Here is a 24,334-nt window from a genome sequence, read left to right as displayed (position 1 = left end):
GCATTACCTTTGTCTGCTGGGAGAATGATTATGTTGTTGTCTTTCCTCAGGTTGGTGAGTGCTTTCTGTTCTTCTTTGTGTAAATTGCTTCTGGGTGGTTTGCTGGAGCAGAGGATGTTGGTGACTTCAAGTCTGATTTTATTGGCTTCATCTGGGTTGAATTTGGTTAGGCTAGCTTCGACTCCGCATATGATGTTTTCCGTGGGGATGCGTCTCGGGGCGACTGCAAAGTTGAAACCTTTGGAGAGTACTTTGGTTTCAGTTGTGGCGAGGATCCTGTCTGATATGTTATGTACTGTTTGTTTCATGGGTTGCTGTGTAAACGTCGCCTAGACACCCCAACTTTTACACGGGAAGACACCCGAGGACACCAAAACCTGCATTCCTGTACCCGTGAAAATCTACGAAAGCATATATATATATATATATATATATATATATATATAGAAAGAAAATGACTCAGGGGGAGCTTTCCAGAACCGGAGGACATTTGCCCGACACCGTTGACATATCCATTCTTTGCCTGGATTTTAGCTCTTCCTTTCTTTATATAAATCTTTATTGTTTTAAAATACAATCACACAACGAAGGTAAGTATAACAGAATTAAGTACAAAAACAGGGGGGGGGGGGAGATTCATCACAACAAAAAAGGCAAGAAAAGATTTAAGAAGACAAATTTAAAAAAAGGAAAAGAGAAATGTTTAAAAGAAAGACCAAATGTTTATACAACATCATGTCTTATGCAACAAAGTTTTCTATATGAAACTTCCAATTGTTCTCATTATACTTTTTCTCTTGTCATGATTTTATCACACAGTTTAATTTTATATCTTTTTTCATATGTTCTGCTAGGATGTTTATTTCATTCATTTATTGAACACAAGTATCATTCCAGTTCTGCTAGGATGGTATCATTTTTACAGTATAATCTTATATATTCCTTAAATATTTTCCATTCTCCATATACTTTCTGATTTAAGGCTCCCCTGACTTTTCCTGTCAGCTTTGCTAGCTGGAGATACTCTATCATAAGTGCTTGCCAATCTGTTATTGTTGGTGTTGTTTCACATTTCCAACTTCTTGCTACAAGTATTCTTGCTACAATCGCAGGATTTTAGCACTTTCACTAAAACATTTAAATACATGCCCTGAAACACCTCTCCAATGAAAAAAGGGACATCCTAAGGAAAAGTAGGACATTCAAAAACAGAAACCAAGACAGCTTCTCTAAATCAGGGATGTCCCGAGAAAATAGGGACAGTTGGAGGGTCTGTAAATATGCTAATTTTTTTAAAAAATAGTAGACATATTTAAATAAGTCTCCCTGGTTGCTATGACTCTTCTCAAAAGCCATGTTGACGCTTTCCTTTCAGAAGGCCCAAATGATTTGTGACTGACATTCACCTTGCCCTATAAGCAACGCCAGAACTCTGGAATCCCCACCCTTCTGGAGGTGTGGCAGGCTAGATTGCTTTACATTTTTCCAGCGACATCTACACTAGCTTGGTGATGTCCAGAGAATGGACGAAGGCAAGATCCCCAAGGATGTGGTCTAGAGGGATCTGTCCTCTGGCACCAGGCCCAACTCTGCATTGTGAAAATGTCTGCAAATGGAATATGAAGACTGGCAACCATAGGTACTAGAATATATGCATAGACTTTAGATATACAGTGGTGCCCCGCAAGACAAATGCCTCGCAAGACGGAAAACTCGCTAGACAAAAGAGTTTTCCGTTTTGGAGGTGCTTCGCAAAACGAATTTCCTATGGGCTTGCTTCTCAAGACAAAAATGTCCTGCGAGTTCCTGCCGGTTTTTCCCCCTCCCCCCCTTTTTCTAAGCCGCTAAGCCGCTTATCCGCTAAGCCGATAAGCCGCTAAAAGCCGCTAAACCGCTAATAGCGCTAATCCGCTAAGCTGTCAATGGGCTTGCTTTGCAGGGCGAAAAAACCGCTAGACGAAGAGACTCGCGGAACGGATTCTTTTTGTCTTGCGAGGCACCACTGTATTTGCAGTGCTTGTGAATATTAACTGTTTCATTTAAAGGGGTGAAGTCTGGGTACCTTCTGAATAGCAGGAAACACTTCAGATGAAGAGGTAAACCCAGCCGCAAAATCATCCTCTCATCTCTTATCTGCCAAGACAAGGGTTCGAGCCCTACGTTGGACAAAATATTCCTGCATTGCAGGGGGCTGGACTTCCAAATTCTATGATTCTAAGATCCCAAGAGTACTGGTACCTTCTGTCCTCCAAAGCCTTCTCCACCAAATTATTCCCCGATCCCCACAACCCTTCCATACCTTGGTGGCTAGCAGCCTGGTCAGGTAGATCTCTGACACCATCTTACTCCCTCGGTCGCCCTCCTTCTGATCTCCATGCTCGTGGTTCTTGACCAGATGCCACATCTTGACTCCACTCTCCAGGTCGGGTGTGATCATGGGCGTCCGGGAGCGCAAGCTGTCTGGGCTGCCTGTGTAGCGGATCATGTTTTCTGAAAGGGCGAAATCCCATAGCTTCAGGATGTTTTCTTCAAGGACAAGCTGGGCAACCAGTTCTGGGGCCTGTTCTCCTGTGAGATCGCCTTACCCCATATATGCCAAATCAACTGATTAGATCGGCGAAACTGGCATTGCTACAGGGCCAGATATATGTGTTCCGCATTTGTAAGGAACTGGCCATTTAGTATGGCAGCATGTATACTTCGGAACTCCCTGCCTACTGACCCGAAGCTGGTGCCTTCGCTGTATTCTTTTTGGCACCTGTTAAAAACATTTTTGTTTAAAGCTGTGTCTCCCAGACTTGGATCTCCAGTTGTTTTTGGACTACAATTCCCATCCTCCATGGCCATTGGTCCTTCTAGCTAGGGATGATGGGAGTTGTAGTCCATAAACAGCTTGAGACCAAAGTTTGGGAAACTCTGGTTTAGACAAACATACATGTTTGGAAAGCTGGCTGGGAACTGTGGTCCAAAACATGTGGAATGCAACAGGTTGGGGGGAAACTGATACATAGTATGCGAGACTGTCTTTCTCTTCTACCATATCAGGTTCCGCCCCCACTCCCCTGAAGCTCTTTAGCTAGAGTTGGCTATGTATCTGTTCACGTGAACACAGACAATAATCTCTTAACCACGCTGGGTTTTTGAGCCTACTATTCTGGCTTGGTGCCATAGCTGTCAACTTACAGATTTGAAAATAAGGGACCAGCAGCCTCGAAAATAAGGGATCAGCAGCCAAAATAAGGGATTTTCCCAGCACAGGTATGTTCAACTTCTGAGCCTCTCCAAGCCAAAGGCAGAAAGCCCAGCCAGCAGCCAAATGAAACCACCATCACCTCTCCGCTGGGAAGCACTGAGCAAAGGTGAGTCCCCAGGCAACGCAGCCAATTTGATCGGCCCAAGGCATGCAAGATCCACCCCCCAGTCGTTCTTAGACTCCTTATTGGGTGAGCAACACAGCCAAGCAACACAGTTGGAGCCTCCCTCCTCCCTGGCTGGCAGGGAGGGATGGAGAGGAGCCGCTTCCTTTGAAACCCGGGAAATTTAAGGGACACCATCATTAAGGGACAGCAGCAAGACATGGCACTGGGATAAGGGACTTTCCCACCAAATAAGGGACGGTTGACAGCTATGCTTGGTGCTCAAATTCCCCGAGTGTGATTTTGACTGCTGCTCTTGTAGATTTTACAAGGATATGCAAATCATGACGCTGAATGGGGAACACCACACTTTATAAGGTTAATGCAAAAGTGGGACCAAATTGTCATCTGCCATGAGCTAAGATCAGAGGTCACCATGGAGGGCAAGATCTATCTTGGAAAATGCACTAATGAGTTGCAAGCTGTATTAATTACTGCCAGGAGCATCCTGGAGCATCGTGGACAGAGCTTAAGTTATTGGTCTTCATCTGCTGGGTCATGACCTGACCTAAGGTGGGTTGTATGAGAAGGTGGTACTGCCATTTCCTTTCCTTTCTTTTTAGCCCTTCCACCCCCATCAGGGAAGAGTCAGGAGTGCAAAACAGATACTTGGGGAAAGCATGCACGGTAAAGGGGTGTGAAATCTTCCTTTTTCTTTCCACAAATATCTCCCCCTCTCTAAATAATGGCATGAAAAACCCAGTGCAACCCAGAGGTGAATCCAACTGACTTCAGCGAGATTAAGTGCAGGACTTTACCGGGCAACTGTTTTTGGGCGAAATTCAACCACACGATGGCAATTTGAGGTTGTGCAGTGATAGTTGTTTTGGAGCTTTGGGGCATATCATGAGGAATAGGTAAAAGGTAAAGGTAAAGGTAAAGGACAAGGTCTCTTGGACAGTTAAGTCCAGTCAAAGGTGACTATGGGGGTGTGGTGCTCATCTCGCTTTCAGGCCGAGAGAGCCAGTGTTTGTCCGCAGACAGCTTTCCGGGTCATGTGGCCAACATGACTAAACCTCTTCTGGCACAATGGGACACCATGGCAGAAACCAGAGTGCACGGAAACCCCATTTACCTTCCTGCCACAGGAGTACCTATTTATCTACTTGCACTGGTGTGCTTTCGAACTGCTGGGTTGGCAGGAACTGGGACAGAGTAACGGGAGCTCACTCCATCATGGGGATTCGAACCACCGACCTTCTGATCGGCAAGCCCAAGAGGCTCAGTGGTTTAGACCACAGCGCCACCCGCATCCCTATCATGAGGAATACCAGGATGTGAGCCTTACACCCTGGCCTAGACTCCCTTCCCTCTCCACCCCCATTGTCCTCAGGGTGCACAGGCTCTTACCATACTTGCTAGCAGAGGTCCTGGAGACGGTGGAATTGTTGACAGCGTTGTAGGCTGTCACCTGCTTGGACACCAGAGCCACCACGGATCCATCGGGCACCTAAAGAGGGAAAGAGCCATAGTGTCAGGGACTGGACTGAAGAGGAATGGTGGAGACCAGCCCCCACTCCTCCTGAACCTTCCCAAGAGGAGGGGGACAGGACAGATTTACAACTGGTTTGCAGAAGGTCATGGCTCTGAGACAGAAAAAGGACAAAGCTGGGAGATAATAGAAGAAGTGGAGGGGGAATGTTAGGATCGTCCTACACTCATGTAGGACCCTGGTAGAGACACATGCCCGACTGGCATGTTCTCTCCTTCCTGGTCGGTCATTCGGGAGCTTCAAAAGCTTTATCCAGTTCTGGGAAAGATCCCAATCCAAAACCCTGGAGAGTCACTGCCAGTCAGTGTAGACAGTACTGAGCTAGATGGACCAATAGTCTACCTCTGTATAAGGCTATGTTCCTAGGGAAGTTCCCTACCTCGGCCACAGGCTACACAACACATATAGCCAGCTTTTATCGGGAGAGAGAAGGGGAAATGGCAGTGAGGTCAGCATGGTGCAAACACACCAGCGGAGCCAATTTGGTGCTCTTGCCAGCATTTTTGCACCACGTCAACCTCCTGGTATGCAGCAGTGACTCAGCCGGCAGGAGGTCAGAGGTAAGCAGGGTGAAGAACGAAGCCTTGAACAGGCCCCGGAGTTACTCTGCACTTTTGAGGAAGGATTTAGGGCTGGGGGTCTCTGGGACTGTGGGCCACCTGAAGCCCAGAAGAGCGGAAAGCTCTCCAAAAGATGGGAAGCCTTCCAGCTCCTGATTGATGCCCTCTCAGAGCCTCTCTTCAAAAAGCAGGCAGAACAATACAGAATATTGAGATGTGCCGGGAACATCTTTGAAGAATGTGTAATTCCGAGAAGAAAGAGAGAGGGGGAGGACCTGGGGAAGAGCCGCCAGCTCTTCTACCAGCAATAACAATAATTAGCACTTAACACAGAGTGCCTTCATCTTCAAAGCATCTCTGAGATGCTAATTAGCCAGCTCTTCATGGAGCCCAGAAAGGTGGCTTTTAACACCTGCAAGCTAGTCTTCTCGTCCTCGCATGAAGGGAGGAGGGTCAACAGTGTCCCACTGAAACATTGGTGGCTATCCAATTGGTGGTATAAGATCTGCACACTAATAGCCTTTTGCTAAAAAGCCTCTTGTGGCTTTCAGGTTTGCCTGCCTTCTGCGATTCAATCCCTTCAAGTTCTCAGCTGTAATGTTGGAAGGCTGGGACTGAATAGATCTAACAGATCTTCCACTCCAGCCTCCTGATCAAACCAAGGAAATGTTTCTGGAAGAATCCTGTGCGCTCCTGAGGCAGCCCTAGACACAGACGTTTGTCCACACTACTTGTTACAAGAAGTGTGTGTTGTTGTTATTATTTATTATTTCGGTCACAGACCAGTTCCAGCCCACATACAATGTCAAGGAAGTCATAAAACACGATAGGGATACATTTGAATTTGCAATTAGGTATAACAGGGACAATACAGATACAGCAGCTGTTTAAAATATATAAATTAAAACTTAGTCACTAAAATATAACCTAAAATTAATGTGTTGTTGTTGTTGTTGTTTGAAAAGTGTGATTAAAATAGCCATTTGAAGGTGGGGGAAGCAGGCAGGGCTTGTGCTTCTGATCTGGATGAAACCCCTCTCCAGCAGCCTTTGCAAACAGCACCATGCATCATGAAGTTTAGGGATCTACTGGAAGCATTTTTGTTTAAGAAGGCTTTTCCTGAGGTATGAGCCAGTCATTCCAGAAATATCAGAACCACAGGGCTGTAAGGTTGAAAAGGACCCCAAGGGTGATTGAGTCCAACTACATCCAATGCAGGAATCACAGCTAACTAATCCCTGACATATGGCCATTCGACCTCTGTTTTAAAATCTCTGCCTGCCACCTCTGCTCCACTGCTGAACACCTCTTACCACAGCCAATGGTTGAGGATGCTGGGTTCTGTAAGGCAACAACATTTGGTGGATTGCATGCTATCCAGCCCTGCCTGGCTGCAGCACAGCTTGCTTTCAAGCCCACTGTCATGGAAAACTGCCAGAGAAACGTTAGAGAACCTTTCCATGCTGGGGCAAGAAGAAATGGACCTCCATCTCCACCCTTGGGCCTCCTCTTCCACCCATAGATCTCCCTCTCAGCTTCTGTAGAGGGGGCTTCTTGTTGTTTAGTTGTTTAGACGCGTCCGACTCTTCGTGACCCCATGGACCAGAGAACGCCAGGCACTCCTGTCTTCCACTGCCTCCCACAGTTTGGTCAAACTCATGCTAGTAGCTTCGAGAACACTGTCCCACCATCTCATCCTCTGTCGTCCCCTCTTCCTTGTGCCCTCCATATTTCCCAACATCAGGGTCTTTTCCAGGGAGTCTTCTCTTCTCAAGAAGTGGCCAAAGTATTAGAGCCTCAGCTTCAGGATCTGTCCTTCCAGTGAGCACCCAGGGCTGATTTCCTTAAGAATGGAGAGGTTTGATCTTCTTGCAGTCCATTGGACTCTCAAGAGTATCCTCCAGCACCATAATTCAAAAGCATGAATTCTTCGGCAAATAAGCAACTTGCCTCCATCTGCCATTGTTGGGAACGAAGGCACAGTATCCTGCGAACCTAGCCCCCCCCCCGCCCTGTTAGCATGCAGGGTCCTCTGGGGAGTTGTGGCATTTCCCTTCAGGACCGAAAGCATCAATCTCCTTCCCCTGCCTGAATGGAATTAACTGCTGTCCTCCTCATTATCTCATCTCCGCTTCCAATCTGTTTCTAATCTGTGGCCTGACATTTCATCCGATGCCATCACAGGGGGAGTGAAGGCGATGCGGGGCGCGCGTGCTGGAATAAAGAAAGGAGTTGGGGGAACGGTTTTCTCTCCTAAGCTGGATATTTCTGATTGAATGTCACCAGGTGACGGAGACGGCTGTCAAGGAAGACAGGGAGAGGCACCCACTTGATGGCTGAGAATGGAATGACTTGTCATTCCTCTGACCCAGCTCTTTCGTAAAGTTTGAAGAATAAACTCCCTCCCTACTGTGCTGGGCCCAGGGGTTAACACGGGCAACGTGGTGCAGGTCCGGTCCCAAATCCAAGGGTTCCACAAGGAGTCAGTCCGACAGTGCATGAGGCAGGCAACCAGGCTAGGTCAGGCACAGGGTCTCAGGCAGGTTCTAGCAACAGCAATGTTGCTCCCGCAACCTGGGGCAGGGTCCGACAGCCTTTTATCTTTGTTGGGGTAACAGCCGGTCCTGGTCCCCCGGTGACTCACCTCCCTGTCTCGCCCGAAGGCGAGCACTCCTCCTGCGAGTACTCAGGTCTCTCCTTCTCTCAGACCTGAGTCTCTGCAGCTTGGGAGACATCAGTGGATTACTAGACCCAGGAGCCGCCTCAGCCTCTCCTGACCAAACTGGTAGTGGAGCAGCTGTAAGTGATGGCCCAGCTGAAGGCAATGAGGTAATCCTTGCATCTGGAGCCAGGGCAGGCTCAGGCCCCTGACTCAGCCCAGCTGGTGTTTGCTGCAGGGGAACCTGTGCAGACTGGGACTCTTCAGGATCAGGCCCCAGACTTAGTTCAGATGATGCCTGAGGCAAAGGATCCGGTGCGGACTGAGACTCCTCTGGTTCCGAGTCTGAACCCGAGTCCCAGGCCATCACACCTACATCTGGTAAACTAGTAAACATCAGGGAGACGGCTAATGATGCATTTGCTTTAATTGTTTTTGTGATGAAGCCAACCTGGTCCCTGGAATTCAAGGGGGTAAGAACAGCAAAGATTCCAGATTACCTGATAGTGAGCGAGGGTATTGAGACGTTTCCAGTCATTCTCAATCTTCGTTGTGAGGTCCTCGTCTTGAAGGATCATCCTGGCTCCGCTCGCTTGCCTCCACTCTGTGGAGAGAGAGAATCACAGGTGACCTTCCCCACCAGGAAACATGGGGGGAACCATGAGAGAGAAGGAAGGAGGGTGACTGTGGTCAGACTTGTTGGCTCTCAGTCTGCAAATGCGAGACTGCCCTAGGCTTCTTCTAATCCATGGCTTGTGTTGCATGAAAAAAGTGCCTCTGAGCTGGATTGGGGAACCTCAGGCCTAGGGGGTGAATGTGGCCCTCCAGAGCTTTCTATCTGGCCCTCAGGACTCTCCCCAAGCCATACTCCTGTTGGCCCTCCTTTCCACCCTCCTGCCTAGTGTTTTTGCCTGCCTGGATGGAGGATAGAGGGGTTGTGTATGAGTGCATGTTGAAACTAGCGTATTACACAAAGGCAAAATTTATCTTAATTGCTCCTCCCACGTTTTCTTCTGACCCCGCCCACCAGTGGCATGAAGAGCATGAACTGGACATTGGGCTGAAAGTGGCTTCCCATCCCAGCTCTAAGAATGTGCAAAATGCTTCTTCCCTCTCTGAGCGACCACAACAAAATTCAACACATATCTGGGTTCAGGAGGCATTGCGCTCGGAAAGCTCCAACGCCCAACTTCACAATTTTTAAAAGGAGCGTGGGGACACCCGCCACAGACTCCATTTATGCTTCTCATACAGAAATGTGAAAACCGCTGCCCATTTGATTTGACCCTAGCAACTCCCTTACTGCATAATTAAAATGCATTTGCAAAACCAACACTCAGCTTTTGCTGTCTATTTTGCAGAAGTTCAACTGCAAAAAGCGTCTATGCTGAACGAAAGTAAAGTGGGAGGGCGGACAAACTTTGTCTGGAAGGACGTGGGGCAGTTTCAAGTCTCTCAGTTTCTAAGTTCCGCAATCTTCAATTCAGTTTCCTACATTTCTGCAGCAATCTGTGATTTGTGTGTCTGTATATACACAAAATTCACCAGCATTTTAGTGTGAATTCCTTCAATCTTACAAGCAGCTTTGGCTTATATACACATTTTTACAGAGCTGTTTCCCCAGTATAATGCTATTTTCATTGATATATGCATTTTATACATGCTTTATTGCACTGTATGACTTTGGTATATATGTTACCTGGCTGGAAAACTACATCGCAAAATTTGGGAAAGTATGAATTTTGTAGGGTGGCTGTCTTTCAGTTCACATATTGTTTTGGAAAGGGCGGGTTTGGCAGGTTCCCCTTTGTATGCAAACTGAATTGAGTTTCTTCACCATCCCTAGTCCTAGGTGGGAAAAGTCTAAATGCTTTTAATCGATCTAGTTCTTTTGGTGCAGAAGCCCACAGACTTTTGACTAACAGAACCATCAAAGGCTGGAGAGAGATATTGGGGTTATCCTTCCACACCTTTTCTGGGGGCTGCTAAAGACCAGCATGCCCTGAGGGAAGCCAGAAGCGAAGGAGCCCAGCCCAGGGAGTTCAGCTCCCAGTTGGCATGACAGGACTGTCCGTCTTCATTTAATCCAACGTATTTGTTTTAGTGTTTAAACTGTGAACCACCTTGGGTGCCTTGGCAGGAAGGCAGTATCCATATACCTCAACTCAATCAATTAATCAATATTTAGTATTATTGTTCATCACATTTATACCCCACATTTCCCAGAAGCACCTCAAGGAAGCATACACAGTTCTTCGCGTCCTCCTTTAATTCCCACAACAACCTTGTGAGGTAGGCTAGGCTGAGAGTGAGTGAGTGACTGGCCGAAGGTCACCAAGTGAGCTTCATGTGGGGATTTGAACCCTAGTCTCCATGCTTCTGGTCTGACACTTGAACCACTACACCACACTGACTCAATCAATCAATCAATCAATCAATCAATCAATCAATCACATAGACCAAGAAGGTGGCACCAACAAAGACTTCTGTTATCAAGAACTTGAATGCCCAACTATAAATCTTTCCTCTCCCCACTAACCAGCTCCTGGCTGGCCTCTCGCTCAACCTTGCCCTGCCCCTCACTCCTTTTCCAGACTCACTTCAGACACATTTCTTCTGATTTGTGCTTGAGATTTTTCTTTCTTCCCCGTGTTGATCTTGGCAGGCATTTGCATGACTTCAGCCATCTTTTGCGAGCTGCAACCCAATTGCAATTTTGAGTCCAATCAAAACATACACACTCAAACGCCCTAGGACTGCAGGAAGGTTGCCATGGCAAACGGGTTAGTGCAGTAGGTCCTACACCAGCAGTTGGTTAACTTCCAGGCGGCTGGAGAAGAGACTTACCACCATTGCCCTCACCAACATTTCCTTTTTGCTGCTGTCAACCTCCTCAGGAGTAAGGATATGGGAGTCAGCTGCATCTCATCTAGCCTGTATGCCAGCAGTATGCCATTTAGCCCTCCCCTCTGAACTGTATTTAAGTTAAGCTCCTTGGGGCGCAGCAAGACAAGTACCAGAAATGCTATTGCTGGTTAACTCTTGTTTTGCTACGTATTTATGTCCTTAAGCCTAGATTCTTTATTTTTTTAAATATGTGCTGGCCCAATTTGATTTTTTGTCATTTTTTATTTTACCAACATGCCTTGTCTTTTGTATATGTGCATTTCCACTGCTCTGTGTGCTGATATTTTGAATGTTTGCTACTTTGGAAATGTGAAAAGGGGGCAAGTGGCATATAAGTATCAATCAATCAATCAATCAATCAATTAAGGGGGAATCATAGAATCATAGAGTTGGAAGAGACCACAAGGGCCATCGAGTCCAACCCCCTGCCAAGCAGGAAACGCCATCAGAGTACTCCTGACATATGGTCGTCAAGCCTCTGCTTAAAGACCTCCAAAGAAGGAGACTCCACCACACTCCTTGGCAGCAAATTCCACTGCCGAACAGCTCTTACTGTCAGGAAGTTCCTCCTAATGTTTAGGTGGAATCTTTTTTCTTGTAGTTTGGATCCATTGCTCCGTGTCCGCTTCTCTGGAGCAGCAGAAAACAACCTTTCTCCCTCCTCTATGTGACATCCTTTTATATATTTGAACATGGCTATCATATCACCCCTTAACCTCCTCTTTTCCAGGCTAAACATACCCAGCTCCTTTAGCCGTTCCTCATAAGGCATCGTTTCCAGGCCTTTGACCATTTTGGTTGCCCTCCTCTGGACACGTTTCATTTTGTCAGTGTCCTTCTTGAACTGTGGTGCCCAGAACTGGACACAGTACTCCAGGTGAGGTCTGACCAGAGCAGAATACAGTGGCACTATTACTTCCCTTGATCTAGATGCTATACTCCTATTGATGCAGCCCAGAATTGCATTGGCTTTTTTAGCTGCCGCGTCACACTGTTGGCTCATGTCAAGTTTGTGGTCAACCAAGACTCCTAGATCCTTTTCACATGTACTGCTCTCAAGCCAGGTGTCACCCATCTTGTATTTGTGCCTCTCATTTTTTTTTTTGCCCAAGTGCAATACTTTACATTTCTCCCTATTAAAATTCATCTTGTTTGTTTTGGCCCAGTTCTCTAATCTGTCAAGGTCGTTTTGAAGTGTGATCCTGTCCTCTGGGGTGTTAGCCACCCCTCCCAGTTTGGTGTCATCTGCAAATTTGATCAGGATGCCCTTGAGTCCATCATCCAAAGAAGATCCACCTGGCTTCATCAGTCCCCCAGCGAAGGAGCAGCTGACCCAATGCCTGTTTTCCTCTACTCCATGGGTAGGCAAACTAAGGCCCGGGGGCCGGATCTGGCCCAATTGCCTTCTAAATCCAGCCCGCAGATGGTCCGGGAATCAGTGTGTTTTTACATGAGTAGAATGTGTCCTTTTGTCATCTTTGGGTTATTTGTGGGGCGTAGGAATTCATTCCCCCCCAAATATAGTCCGGCCCCCCACAAGGTCTGAGGGACATATTGACCGGCCCCCTGCTGAAAAAGTTTGCTGACCCCTGCTCTACTCTATGAATTCCCTTTTTCTTTATGTTTTGTGCTCATTAGATTGTGAACACACACACACACACACACATTATGGCTTGTATCTAATGTTACTGTTCTTCATTCTCCCCATTGCATTTCCCCTCATCAAAGCCTACACCAGAGGTTTGGGGGACTGAATCAGAGGGAGCCTGAGAATTTTCCCCACCCTGTCATTGGTATGTGAGATAATTCAGTCATGTACAGTGGTGCCTCACAAAACGAAAAGAATCCATTTTGCGAGTCTCTTCGTCTAGTGGTTTTTTCATCTTGCGAAGCAAGCCCATTGACGGCTTAGCGGATCAGCGCTATTAGCGGTTTAGCGGCTTTTAGCGGCTTATCAGCTTAGCGGATAAGTGGCTTAGCGGCTTAGAAAAAGGGGGGAAGGGGGGAAAAACCGCAGAAACTCGCAAGACATTTTCGTCTTGCGAAGCAAGTCCATAGGAAATTCGTTTTGCGAAGCGCCTCCAAAACGGAAAACTCTTTCGTCTAGCGAGTTTTCCGTCTTGCGAGGCATTCGTCTTGCGGGGCACCACTGTACATCTAAAGTCATGTTTAAGAAGTGTCACTCGGTAAAAATCTTATTAAAAAAACATTATCAGTGAGGCCATTGTCACGTGTACAATAGTCTGTGCTGACCACAAAACTGGTAAGAACCAGTTAAAGGGAAGCCTAACTCTGACGGTTAGAGTAAAAAACAACTCCAGGTACATGGTATAAGGAGTGCTCTGCAATGTGCAGTAAAAAAAGGGTGGTTAGTGTTATGTACTGAAGTTCTCACTCTGGGCCAGCAGGGGGATACTGTCGATAGTTTTCACTCAGGTCCACATATGCAAATAAGGGATTGAAAGTGACGTTCAGTGATTGGATAGTTACAGAAAATGGTTACTGTTACGTTCTAGTGGAGCTCTATATAAGCAGGCTGGCTGAACCCTTCAGTTCAGTTCTGTTCTGGCCTGTGAATAAACAAGAGCTGTTTGAAGAATCGCTGTGTCGTCTGATATGTTCACCCACAACTTAACAGTTAGTAAGTGTTTTCCAGGACTGTGGATGGCTGAAGAGATGGTGAAGCAATGAGGTGACAGAAAGTAGGGCGTTGGCCAGAGGATGAAATAGCCAAGTTGATGTATTTTCCCCACACAGAGTTTGTCCTCATGAAAGGCTCTTGAATACTCTTTGGACTCTGTCCTGTAATGCATTATTGAATAAAGTTCCCAGTTGGGAACTTGCTGCGAGCCTCTGTTCCGAACCTCTCAAAAAAATTTCCCCACATTTTCAGCATGCTGAAAACTGAGACCTACCGCACTCACCACCATGACAGTTGCACAAGATGCAGGCCAGAGAAGCTGAGAGCTAACCCTTGAGGGAGTTTCCCACATGCTCCTATATATTCCAATAGTTGTGTGAATTGACTGGCAGGCTTGCTGGACGCCTTTCTCAGTCGACCCAAACAAGAGACTCACGCACCTAGATCCATGTCGGCGGCTTTTGGCCGGTGGGAGCAGGGCACGTTCTTGAAGATGGCGTCAAGGATCTTCTCCTTCACTTGTGTGATGGTGTCGCAGTTCAGGATCTTCACGGGGATCTCGGGGCTGTTCACATTGTCAGGGTTCACACAGCTCAGGACCTGTAGTGGGTTGTGGGTTGGAGACAGGATCAGAGGACAGGGCTTAGCAAGGAGGCTGATCCCAAAACAGCATATGAGCAAGGTGGCTTTCTCTGCTAAAACATCCTTCTCCAAACCCTCCAAAGTTCCCTATTTTCCAGGGAAAGTCCCGGAAAATTACAGAAGCCATCCCAGTTTCTGATTTGATTCCGTAATGTCCCGCTTTTCCTTAGGATATCCCTATTTTCATCAGAGAGACATTTGGGAGGGGGTGGTGGTATGTATTTAAATGTTTTAGTGATAATATTGCAGTCGTTGTATAAGGGATTGTTAATTTGACTGGAGTGTACTTGAAATTAATAAGATTTTGGAACGCAGAAATAAAGTAAATTATCAAACCATCAATTCTAGCATGAGGGGGGCATAGCTGTCAACTTTTCCCTTTTCTTGCAAGGAATCCTATTCAGAATAAGGGAATTTCCCTTAAAAAGGGGGAAAACGTTGACAGCTATGGGGGGCACCTAAATTACATGATTTGGCATCTGAATGATTGGTATTAGTAATTGTATTATAATTTGGCACTGTTATAATGAGGCTATTGTAATTGGAAGCTAATAAAAATTATTGTAAAAAAAAATGTTTTAGTGAAAGTGCTTAAATCCAGGCAAAGAATGGATATGTCAGCTGTGTCGGGCAAATGTTCTCTGGTTCTGGAAAGCTCCCCCGAGCCATTTTACTGTGTGCTGCACAGACTTCCCTTCCTCCAGGAGTTTCTGTGACCTTGAACAAGCTGAGGTCTGCTTAAGGAACACCCTCATAATGTTTTACTATGCTTTTATATATATTGGGAGCCATCCAGAATGTCTGGGACAACCCAATCAGATGGGTAGGGTATCCCTATGAAAATAGGGATGTTCTATATTATTATTATTATTATTATTATTATTATTATTATTGACATCCCTATTTTCATCGGAGAAATGGTGGAGGGTATGCAACTTGGAGTAGCATATTTTCCAAAGATTGTGGAAAGAATAGGCTATAATGCTCACAAAGAGTCTGTTAACTTGAAGGCCTCCTCTGGTGGTGGTTGCTAAGCAACATGGAGTCTGAGGCATTCAAGCCCATTGTAGTAGCCGCTGTAGGCCACACACACACAAAGGCCTCATGCCACTGCCTGCCCCACAGAGATCAAGACGCTCCGTCCTCCTCTCGTGATCACCACTAACTTATTCTGCTTTCAAGCTGTGCCAACTCAGCGCTAGAAAGGTTTCAGCCGTCTCTTTGTAAGTTAGGAAGTGGAGGGTTGAAATTGATATAGGAGATAAGGTACTCTCATCAGCTCGAACGGAGTTGCAATATTATTTTATCAGGTGTGTGTTTTTTATCCTGTTTGTCCTTCGGAGGTGCTGAGAAACCACCAATGGGTGCTCAGGCAGCAGCCCAGCCTGATCCAGACCAGAACAAGACCCGCTCACCGTTGCTAGATTGGCAATCCAGAATCCTTATCCCAGAAACTCAACGTTTTAGGTTCTCGTGAGGGAAAGGAGAAGGGCTTTAACCATAGGTCCTTCCTAGGGAATAGACAAATCTTTCAATTTCTGTTTCTCTCCATTTCTCATTAACCTATCAAGTTTGGTCCTCCACATTTCTGAATCAGTTTGTGGCTGTTGTCATTATTTTTTAAAAATGCGCACATAAAATCTTGCCAGCACTTTAGTGCAAATTTAATGTACACATTTTTGTATCGAATGTTGCCTGATAGATGCATTTTTCCAGTAACGTGCATTTTAGGCACTTTGCTCTAATGTGCATGTTTCTGTACATTTTTGTCTCTTTCCTGAAGGCCAATATTTCAAAAATACATAAATTGCCAACCTGTGTCCAAGCCCCAGGGAGATCTTCTAAATTTCTTCAGATTATGGAAGGCCTTGATCCTGATGCTCTCACTCCCAACCTAATTTCTTAGCAGAACTTTCCAAAGCCACCTCTTTCTCCCAGACATCTGGCAGGTTACAGGTTTCCTTTACAAGGAAGGTCTCTGGCTTCACACTAAAACCTGCCCCCACCCTAGACAAACCCACTTACCCCCCCTGTCAAAAGCTAAATGCAAAGCAGATGAGGGGATTCCTTAGAACCTTATCCATGCACTGAGCAGAATGGAAAGTTGGCTGCTACTTCAGAGGCATTTATTAGAAACTTGGAGTTTCATTTTTCAAAAAAAGAAAAAAAAAGGATCTCAGAAGTGAAAAATGACTCTGAAAAGTGAAACGCACACCTCTTTTCAATTTAACACATTTCAGAAGTAGATGTGAAATGGAGGTCTAAACACCTTGTGGTTTCTCTCTCCCCCCTTCCCTTTCCCTCCCTTTTAAGTGCAAATGTTTAGCAGTTAGCATTAAGTTTCAAATTAATAATAATTTGAGACTAAGCTCCCTTGGTGATATTGCCTTGGCACAAGTTCACATGTTGTATTAATCGCATGCCGGTGAAATGATTAAAAAAAATTAAAGAACACTCCCGAAGGATTTCCACCCTCCCTTTTTGGTAAGGCAAATGTTCGGCAAAATCAGTTATCACAGATAATTGATTCCTTATCACTTCAGGCAACTGCCCCACAACCAGGCAGTACCCAAGAAGAAAAAGCTACTGCTGGATAAGAAGAGAAAAAAGAGACGGGACGTGGGGAACTTGCCTCGTTATTTCCACTTTGTCTCCCTGCACAGTGGAGAAAGGCCATAGTTTGATGGCAGAAAAGCGACGGGTTCATCCTTGGCATCGCTAGTTAAAAGGATCTCAGGTAAGAGATCTCAGGGTTGTGTATTGCCGCTGCTGCTGCTATTATTAATTAATTAATTTTTTTAAATTTCTAGGCTTTCTTTCATTCGAGGATTACAGGTTTACAATACAAAAGCACAAATACAAAGCACAGTAACAAAGAAAAACAATACCCTCCCAACATGACCCCAAAAGTCAGGAAGCACTGAGGTGCTTTGGTTGGGAGCCAGTAGTGCTGGCTGACTCCCACCATTGAGCCAGTCACCCCGAGCTTGCAAACTCACTTCTCACCCGGGACCCGCATATTTGCTTCCAAAGGCCTTGCACTGAACTGAATCAGTGTGCCAATGCCAGGAAACCTGCCCACCATGAGCTCGTGGGCAGATGGCAGAATGCCAGGCTGCCCTTTTATAGCTCTACATGCCTCAGAAGGGAAAAGGAGCATCTTCACCCCCACCGTTGTGCCCAGGCACTGAGGTCCAGCGCCAAGGACCTTCCATAATGTGTGTGTGTGTGTGTGTGTGTGTGTACACAATCTAATAGGCTACTATGAGGTGGAGTGAGGCTCAAGGAGCATAAAGGGCATCAGCTGAGATAGAGTTCCTGCAGGGGTAACTCATTGGCTCCCTGGGCTCTGTCCAGGGTCCTGAAAACTCATTTACAGAATATTCAGGGATCACACTGTATTTCCTTACTGTCCTCGCCTTCCACCACAGACTGGCTGCCAGAATCACACCACTGCAGTTCGAAAGCATGCCAGTGCAAGTAGACAAATAGGTACTGCTGTGACGGGAAGGTAAATGGCATTTCTGTGTGCTCTGGCTTCCAGCACGGTGTCACGTTGCACCAGAAGTGGTTTAGCTATGCTGGCCACATGACCCGGAAAGCTGCCTGTGGACAAACACCAGCTCCCTCGGCCTGAAAGTGGAGATGAGGGCCATGCCCCATAGTCGCCAGTTTTATCAACACTCCTGTGGACTTAGCACAGATATCTCCATGTGTCCTCCTGGATACCCTTGATTTTCCACACAGTTGATTTGCATGTGGGGTTCATTTGTTCCCCCAGATGCCCAAACTGTGCAGGGAAGGAGAGTTTTTGCCAGTTTCTTTCTCCCAATGGAGAGGAAATTCCTGCTTGCAAGTTTCCCAGTGGCTGGCCACTGTGAGAAGAGGATATTGGACTATCTGGGTCTTTCATCATCAAACCTTTTATTGGCATCACATACAAACATCCAAAACAAATCAATTCAGAATTACCACTTCCCCAGTGGCACCACTTTTACCCAGTGGTACCACTTCCCCAGTGGCAGTGTATTTCGACAACAAAAAAACCAAATAGAGATATTTAGCCACTAACTTGGTGAGCTCCTGATCATTCCCCAGTAATAGAAAATGCATGACCTCCAACTCTGGTTTCCATTTGGGGATACAAAGTTGATCTAGAAATTGCTGACGGAGATCAGCATATAGTTTACAATTAAGAACTATGTGTGTAAGGGTTTCCACCAGGTGGTCTTCACATGAGCAAGTTATTTCTCCTTCCACCCTGCCTGAGAACCTTCCCCAAAGGAGGTTTGATGGATTTTAATTAAACCTGGACAGTGAAAATGCCCTTCTTTCTTAAGGGCTAAGCAGAAATTCAAGGTAATTGTGGTTATCTGGGTCTTTGGCTTGATCCTGCAGCCAGGTATTGCTATCTATCTATCTATCAGAAGCAGGAAGTGGCTGGAGGTTTATGCCTTTCCCCTGCCTTCCCCTTTCAGAGGAGAGCAACAGCAGGCTGTCTACATCTGTTCAGAAGCAGGAAGAAGTGCCTGGGCTCAGCTGAAATCAATCCCCGAAGAAAGGGCATATGGGACACCCCTTTTAAGCCTCATTAGTGACTCTGTTGCCAACATTAAAAACTCCCCACTGGGCTTTAACCAAAGAGATGCTCCGAGCATTTTTCATCCAGGGGCAGCGAGGGAGCATGTTTGTAGATATGTGATGTCAACAGATATTAACGGATTCGACTGTAAGGATCAGAGATGCAGGGGTGTGCAGGGGACAGAAGGCGGGGGGTGGTGGTGGAGGGGGCCACCCAGCATGTTCTGAGATGGTGACAAACTCGAGACACATCAGACAGCTTTTCCCCGTCCACTTTTGCCCCCGAAGGGCCTATTATAAAACGTTCGCCGTGACAGCTTCAAATCAGGTTTTGTGATCTTTGCTCTTTGTGCATTACTTGTCTCAACAAATGCGAAAATGAGATACGTGTGTGTGTGTGTGTGTGTGTGTGTGTGTGTGTGTGTGTGAAATAGAATTGTCTTCTACCCCCAGGGGAAGGAAGGGACTGCATCATGGCTGGAAGAACTACAAAGAGCATTGCCTGATTGACGCATGTAGCAGAAAGCCTTAAATGTACCCTGGGACCCTGGGACCAGGGTACATTTAAAGCGACAACCTCCTTGATAGACCTGCCTCAGTTTTAAAGATCCTGTGACCCTGCTTGGTCCTGCTGCAGCCACCTATTCAGCTGGTGGGTGTCAGAATATTTCATTCTCCCTTTGCTGGATGTGGGATTGTTACATCACAGGTCTGTGTTTACATTCCATGCTTGGGATGTGTGAGAACGGAAGCCAGTTCTATCTCTTCCGCTGTATTGTACTTTTGTACTTTCTCTGTCTCTCTTGGAGAAGATGTCAGAGCACCCCATGATTGCTTTGTCCTGTATATATTGCTTAATAAATTACTACTACTACTAATGATAATTCATTATTTATACCCCGCCCATCTGGCTGGGTTTCCCCAGCCACTCTGGGCCGCTCCCAACTGAATATTAAAAACAATACAGTGTCAGAGATTAAAAACTTCCCTAAACAGGGCTGCCTTCAGTTGTCTTTTAAAAGTAAAATAGTTGTTAATTGCCTTGACATCTGCTGGGAGGGCATTCCACAGGGCAGGTGCCACCACCGAGAAGGCCCTCTGCTTGGTTCCCTGTAACGTGGCTTCTCGCAGTGAGGGAACTGCCAGAAGACCCTTGGAGCTGGATCTCCGTGTCCAGGCAGAGTGATGGGGGTGGAGACACTCCTTCAAGTCTACTGGTCTGAGGTCGTTTATGGCTTTAAAGGTCAGCACCAACACTTTGAATTGTGCTCGGAAATGCACTGGGAGCTAATGTACGTCTTTCAGGACTGGTATTATCCGGTCTTGGTGGCCGCTTCCAGTCACCAGTCTAGCTGCCGCATTCTGGATTAGTTGTAGTTTCCAGATCACCTTCAAAGGTAGCCCCACGTAGAGTGCATTGCAGTAGTCCAAGCGGGAGATAACTAGAGCATGCACCATTCTGGTAAGACAGTCTGTGGGCAGGTAATGTCTCAGTCAGCGTACCAGATGGAGTTGGTAAACAGCTGCTCGGGACACAGAATTAACCTGCGCCTCCATGGACAGCTGTGTGTCCAGAATGACTCTCAGGCTACGCACCTGGTCCTTCAGAGGCACAGTTACCCCATTCAGGACCAGGGAGTCCTCCACACCCGCCCGCCTCCTGTCCCTCAAGACCAGTACTTCTGTCTTGTCAGGATTCAACCTCAATCCGTTAGCTGCCATCCATCCTCCAACCGCCTCCAGGCACTCACACAGGACCTTCACTGGTTCTGATTTAAAAGGGAGGTAGAGCTGGGTGTCATCCACATATTGATGAACACCCAACCCAACCCCCCTCATGATCTCTCCCAGGGGCTGCATGTAGATGTTCTTAAGTTCTAAAGCAGGTCAGCTAATTCCTGCACATACACACCACCCAAACTGTAGGTTTCACACTCCTTGGGAATAGATGAAGAAAATGCCTCCCCTACTTTCACACCCACTCAAATTGCTGGAGAAGTAATTGTTGGGTGAAAACCTCACCTCGGCGCTAGAAAAACATCATCAAGTAATGGAAAGTCCTTTTCTATAGCATATGTTCCTTATATCTTCTGGCAAACAATAAAAAACCCTCATATTATCACTATTGTTGTTCAAAGATCAGAGACTGTAGAGTCAGGGCTAGAGAAAGGGGCAGGGGGTAGACTGGAGGAGGGTGACAGGGAGATAGAAGCCTGTCATTCACTTCCCTTTCCTTCTTTAATCTCCAGGGAGGAGTGGATCTCTGCAAATCTGCTAAGATTCCTATCAGGGTAGATTTGCCTGCCCTTGAGATATAAAAGGGAGAGCTGATTAGCATCAAAAAGCTGCAAGCAAGGACAGGACAGCTTTTGAGGAGGGAAGAATTCAATCATTGACCTGGAGCGCTGGCTCCTTTGTATTCACCAGCCTGGAAGGAGAAGAGCAGAGATTCCTTTGGGCAAAAGAGATTCCATAGGAAATCACATGGGGGCATCAGCATGCCAGAGGAACCTTGATGTCTGCAGAAGTACAAAAGTCCTTTTTGGGGGGCTGGGGAACTGTGTGTGATCATCGCATGTTGTTTGTGAGCAGGGAATGTAATGGAGTAGACTGGGAAAGGGTAAGACTGGTCAACAGCACCCTGAGCAGTAGTACTCTGTGCTGCAACATTTTGTTGCAACTCCCTGTTGCCTCCTTGAACCCAGAGTAGTCAGCAGCCCTTGCTATTTTTAGCATATAAGGAATTTCAACCTCTTTCTTCCTTGCCATCGGTTTGGTGCTGTTCTCCTCTGCTGTTGAGATTCGGACTAAACATCAGGAAGAACTTTCAGGTGGTAAAAGAAATATTTTCCAATTCTGGGGCTCCCTTCCAATTCCACAGTCCCAACCCACCCCCAATTTCCTCTTCCAGGTACATCAATGGCCCCATCTCTTACCAGGGTCTTGTAGTCGATCTGCTGTCGGATCAGCTTGTCCTCACTAAGGGAGTAGCGGGCTTCCCCAGTGATGGCATCGATTGGGCCCTTCTCCATCTGTTGTTTGATGGCACAGAACAGAGAGAAGAGAGGCTCGCCGGCACATTCCTGCAATGAGGTGAAGGAAGAAAGGAAGGAAGGAAGGGACAATCAATTGGGGCGATGAGGAGACTGCATCCTGCATCAGTGCTCTGTTTCATCCAGTTCATGCCTCTGAAGAGCTGAGCGCAAATCCCTGCAGGGAAGGAAAAGTTGGCAAAGAAATGGCGAGACAGAAGTCCTAGGAGATTGCTTCATTGCTGCCACCATCTTTTCAGAGCACGTTCCACCTGCACATACACTCCAACATTTCTCCAATGAAAATAGGAACATCCTATTCCATAACAACAATTTTACTATTTATCCATCTGACTGGGTTGTCCCAGCCACTCTAGGCAGCTTCCAACATATATAACAACATAATTAAACATTAAAAACCTTTCCGATACAGGGCTGCCTTCCGAAGACATCCGATACAGGGATGTATTCTAAAGATTGTATAGTTACTCATATCCTTGGCTCGGGGGTCCATACCCTCCAACAGTTCTCTGATGAAAATAGGGACATCCTTAGGAAAAGTGGGACATTCCAGGATCAAATCAGAAACCGGGACAGCTTCTGTAAATCTAGAACTGTCCCTGGAAAATAGGGACACCTGGAGGGTCTGCCTGTATGCTCCAGCCACTTCCTGGAAGTTGTCAAATCACAGCTCCAAGCCATGGATGTACAGGTGGACTCTAGAACTGCCAACTCAAGATCTATTATGCAAAGATAAATGTGTGTTGATTTGGCACAGTATTAGCCATCTCGATGCACTTCTTGCTTCCTCGAATTTCCCTGCCCAATATTTATTTGGACAGTGCCATGCACAAAGCGCAAGTGAAGAAGGTCCCTGTCTCCAGGCGCTTACAATATTTAATTCAATGTGGGTCACAAATGAAGGAAGGGGTGGAGCAGGTGTAAACCCAGGGAAGAATTGGCTAGGAATTGGCTAGAGGAATCCTAAGCACATTGACTCATAGGTGTACTCAGAATTGCAGCCAACTAGTCCCTGCCCTGCCCCATAGTTCCACCTGCGTTCCTTCTAGCTCAGCTCCTCTTTTCCGCCTTCCCATGACTCTCCTCTGTGTTTTCTGCCTCTCCTCCCTGAGCAGCTCCTCCGAAATCCACGAGAAGGGTTTCAATTTTTGTCCTCTGCAAATCCCCAGAAGCCGTTCCCTCCTCTGTAGCCCAGAGTAGGGTCTTTCCTGTGCTCTAACACCTGCCTGCCACTTAATTAGCTTATCTCCCGGCAGCATATTGCTTCCAAGGCGGATGCCTATTGCCCTTATCTGCCCGCGTTTTTTTGGGCTAAAGGCAGGAAGACAAGGAGCCGAGTGGGGAAAATAAAATAGCCTATTATGAAAGCAAAGCTTTCAATGACTCACCTCCCTTTCTCTCCCCCACTTTCAGCTGGAAATGGGAATCTGATAGCCGGAGCCACCAAATCGACCTTCCAGGGCCCTTCAAAACTTTTCCCTGCTGTAAAAGGTGGCGGATCATAGGAGGTAGAAGGAACATCTACTTAAGTCTCCTTAAGCCATTCAGCTTCAGAGGCGGCAGAAACGACTGGCGGTAATTGGTTGTGTAAAGGGGTGACTGTCGCTTTTGATTGGTGGCACGTTGCCACTTTTGGTCACAGAAGACAAGGAGCCACACAAAGCCATGTGTACAACTCTAGGGGACTAGCTGTCAACAATGCTGGAACTGAGAGATCTAAACGGCACTTCCTCAGGAGCAAGCAGCAGAGGGAAGTACTTGCCCCCAAGTAGAACATGCATTGGATCAGTGTCTCCAGATCGGCTAACCTTAGTGCTGTTCCAAACCTATGGCTCCTTGCTGAGAGGAGGGACATCTGCTTTGCATGACAGAGAAAATAATAATTTCATAAAACTGTCTCGTTTTGATGATTCCATTTCCTTTTCAGGCTATAGCTAAATTGGAAAGGCCTGTGCCGGCCTACTTTTTTCAGTACCGGACTAGTTGCTTTTAGGCATTGTATTGTAGCAAATGTTCATTCCGGAACACTGAAAAGAATAAACTCTTAAAATCCATGGTGGCCACTATATGCATCAAAAGAGAAAAGGCGAGGCATGGCAATTGTGATTTATCTTGAACTGTTTTGCAGACAGACGAAAGAGGATATTGGGAGACATTTAATGAATAGGAAAATTAGTCAAAGTCTAAATAAAGAAAGACACTGAAAAATGATTATACTGTATGTTAATATATCAATTCATATGCTAGCAAGGTTATGCTTAAAATTCTACAAGGCAGGCTTAAAAGTACGTGGACCGAGAACTCCCAGAAGTGCAAGCTGGATTTCGAAGGGGCAGAGGAACCAGAGACCAAATTGCAAACATGCGCTGGATTATGGAGAAAG

The 24,334-nt window shown here is 46.4% G+C and overlaps 1 protein-coding gene and 1 long non-coding RNA gene across 4 annotated transcripts in view; one reads left to right on the top strand and one right to left on the bottom strand.

The window, feature by feature from the left end:
* PLXNA4 (plexin A4) overlaps positions 1-24,334 on the bottom strand; it is a 612,201-nt gene that overhangs the window by 31,987 nt on the left and 555,880 nt on the right. For all 3 annotated transcript variants that reach the window (XM_083699819.1, XM_083699820.1, XM_083699821.1), the window contains 5 exons: positions 21,835-21,981; positions 14,116-14,275; positions 8,628-8,731; positions 4,767-4,866; positions 2,300-2,490 (listed from right to left, as the gene is read on the bottom strand). In XM_083699819.1, coding sequence (XP_083555945.1) covers positions 2,300-2,490; positions 4,767-4,866; positions 8,628-8,731; positions 14,116-14,275; positions 21,835-21,981 — 702 coding nt within the window. The remainder of the gene's footprint in view (positions 1-2,299; positions 2,491-4,766; positions 4,867-8,627; positions 8,732-14,115; positions 14,276-21,834; positions 21,982-24,334) is intronic.
* Positions 15,258-24,117, top strand: LOC310826323. The gene is made up of 3 exons (XR_014555746.1): positions 15,258-15,540; positions 16,981-17,054; positions 23,365-24,117. It is a non-coding gene; the product is annotated as an uncharacterized lncRNA (long non-coding RNA).

The sequence above is a fragment of the Podarcis gaigeae genome (genome assembly GCF_964106915.1).
Source record: "Podarcis gaigeae genome assembly, chromosome: 10".
NCBI classification, from domain to species: Eukaryota; Metazoa; Chordata; class Lepidosauria; order Squamata; family Lacertidae; genus Podarcis; species Podarcis gaigeae.
The sequence above is the reverse complement of the archived record's forward strand: the minus strand, read 5'-3'. Positions and strand labels throughout refer to the sequence as shown.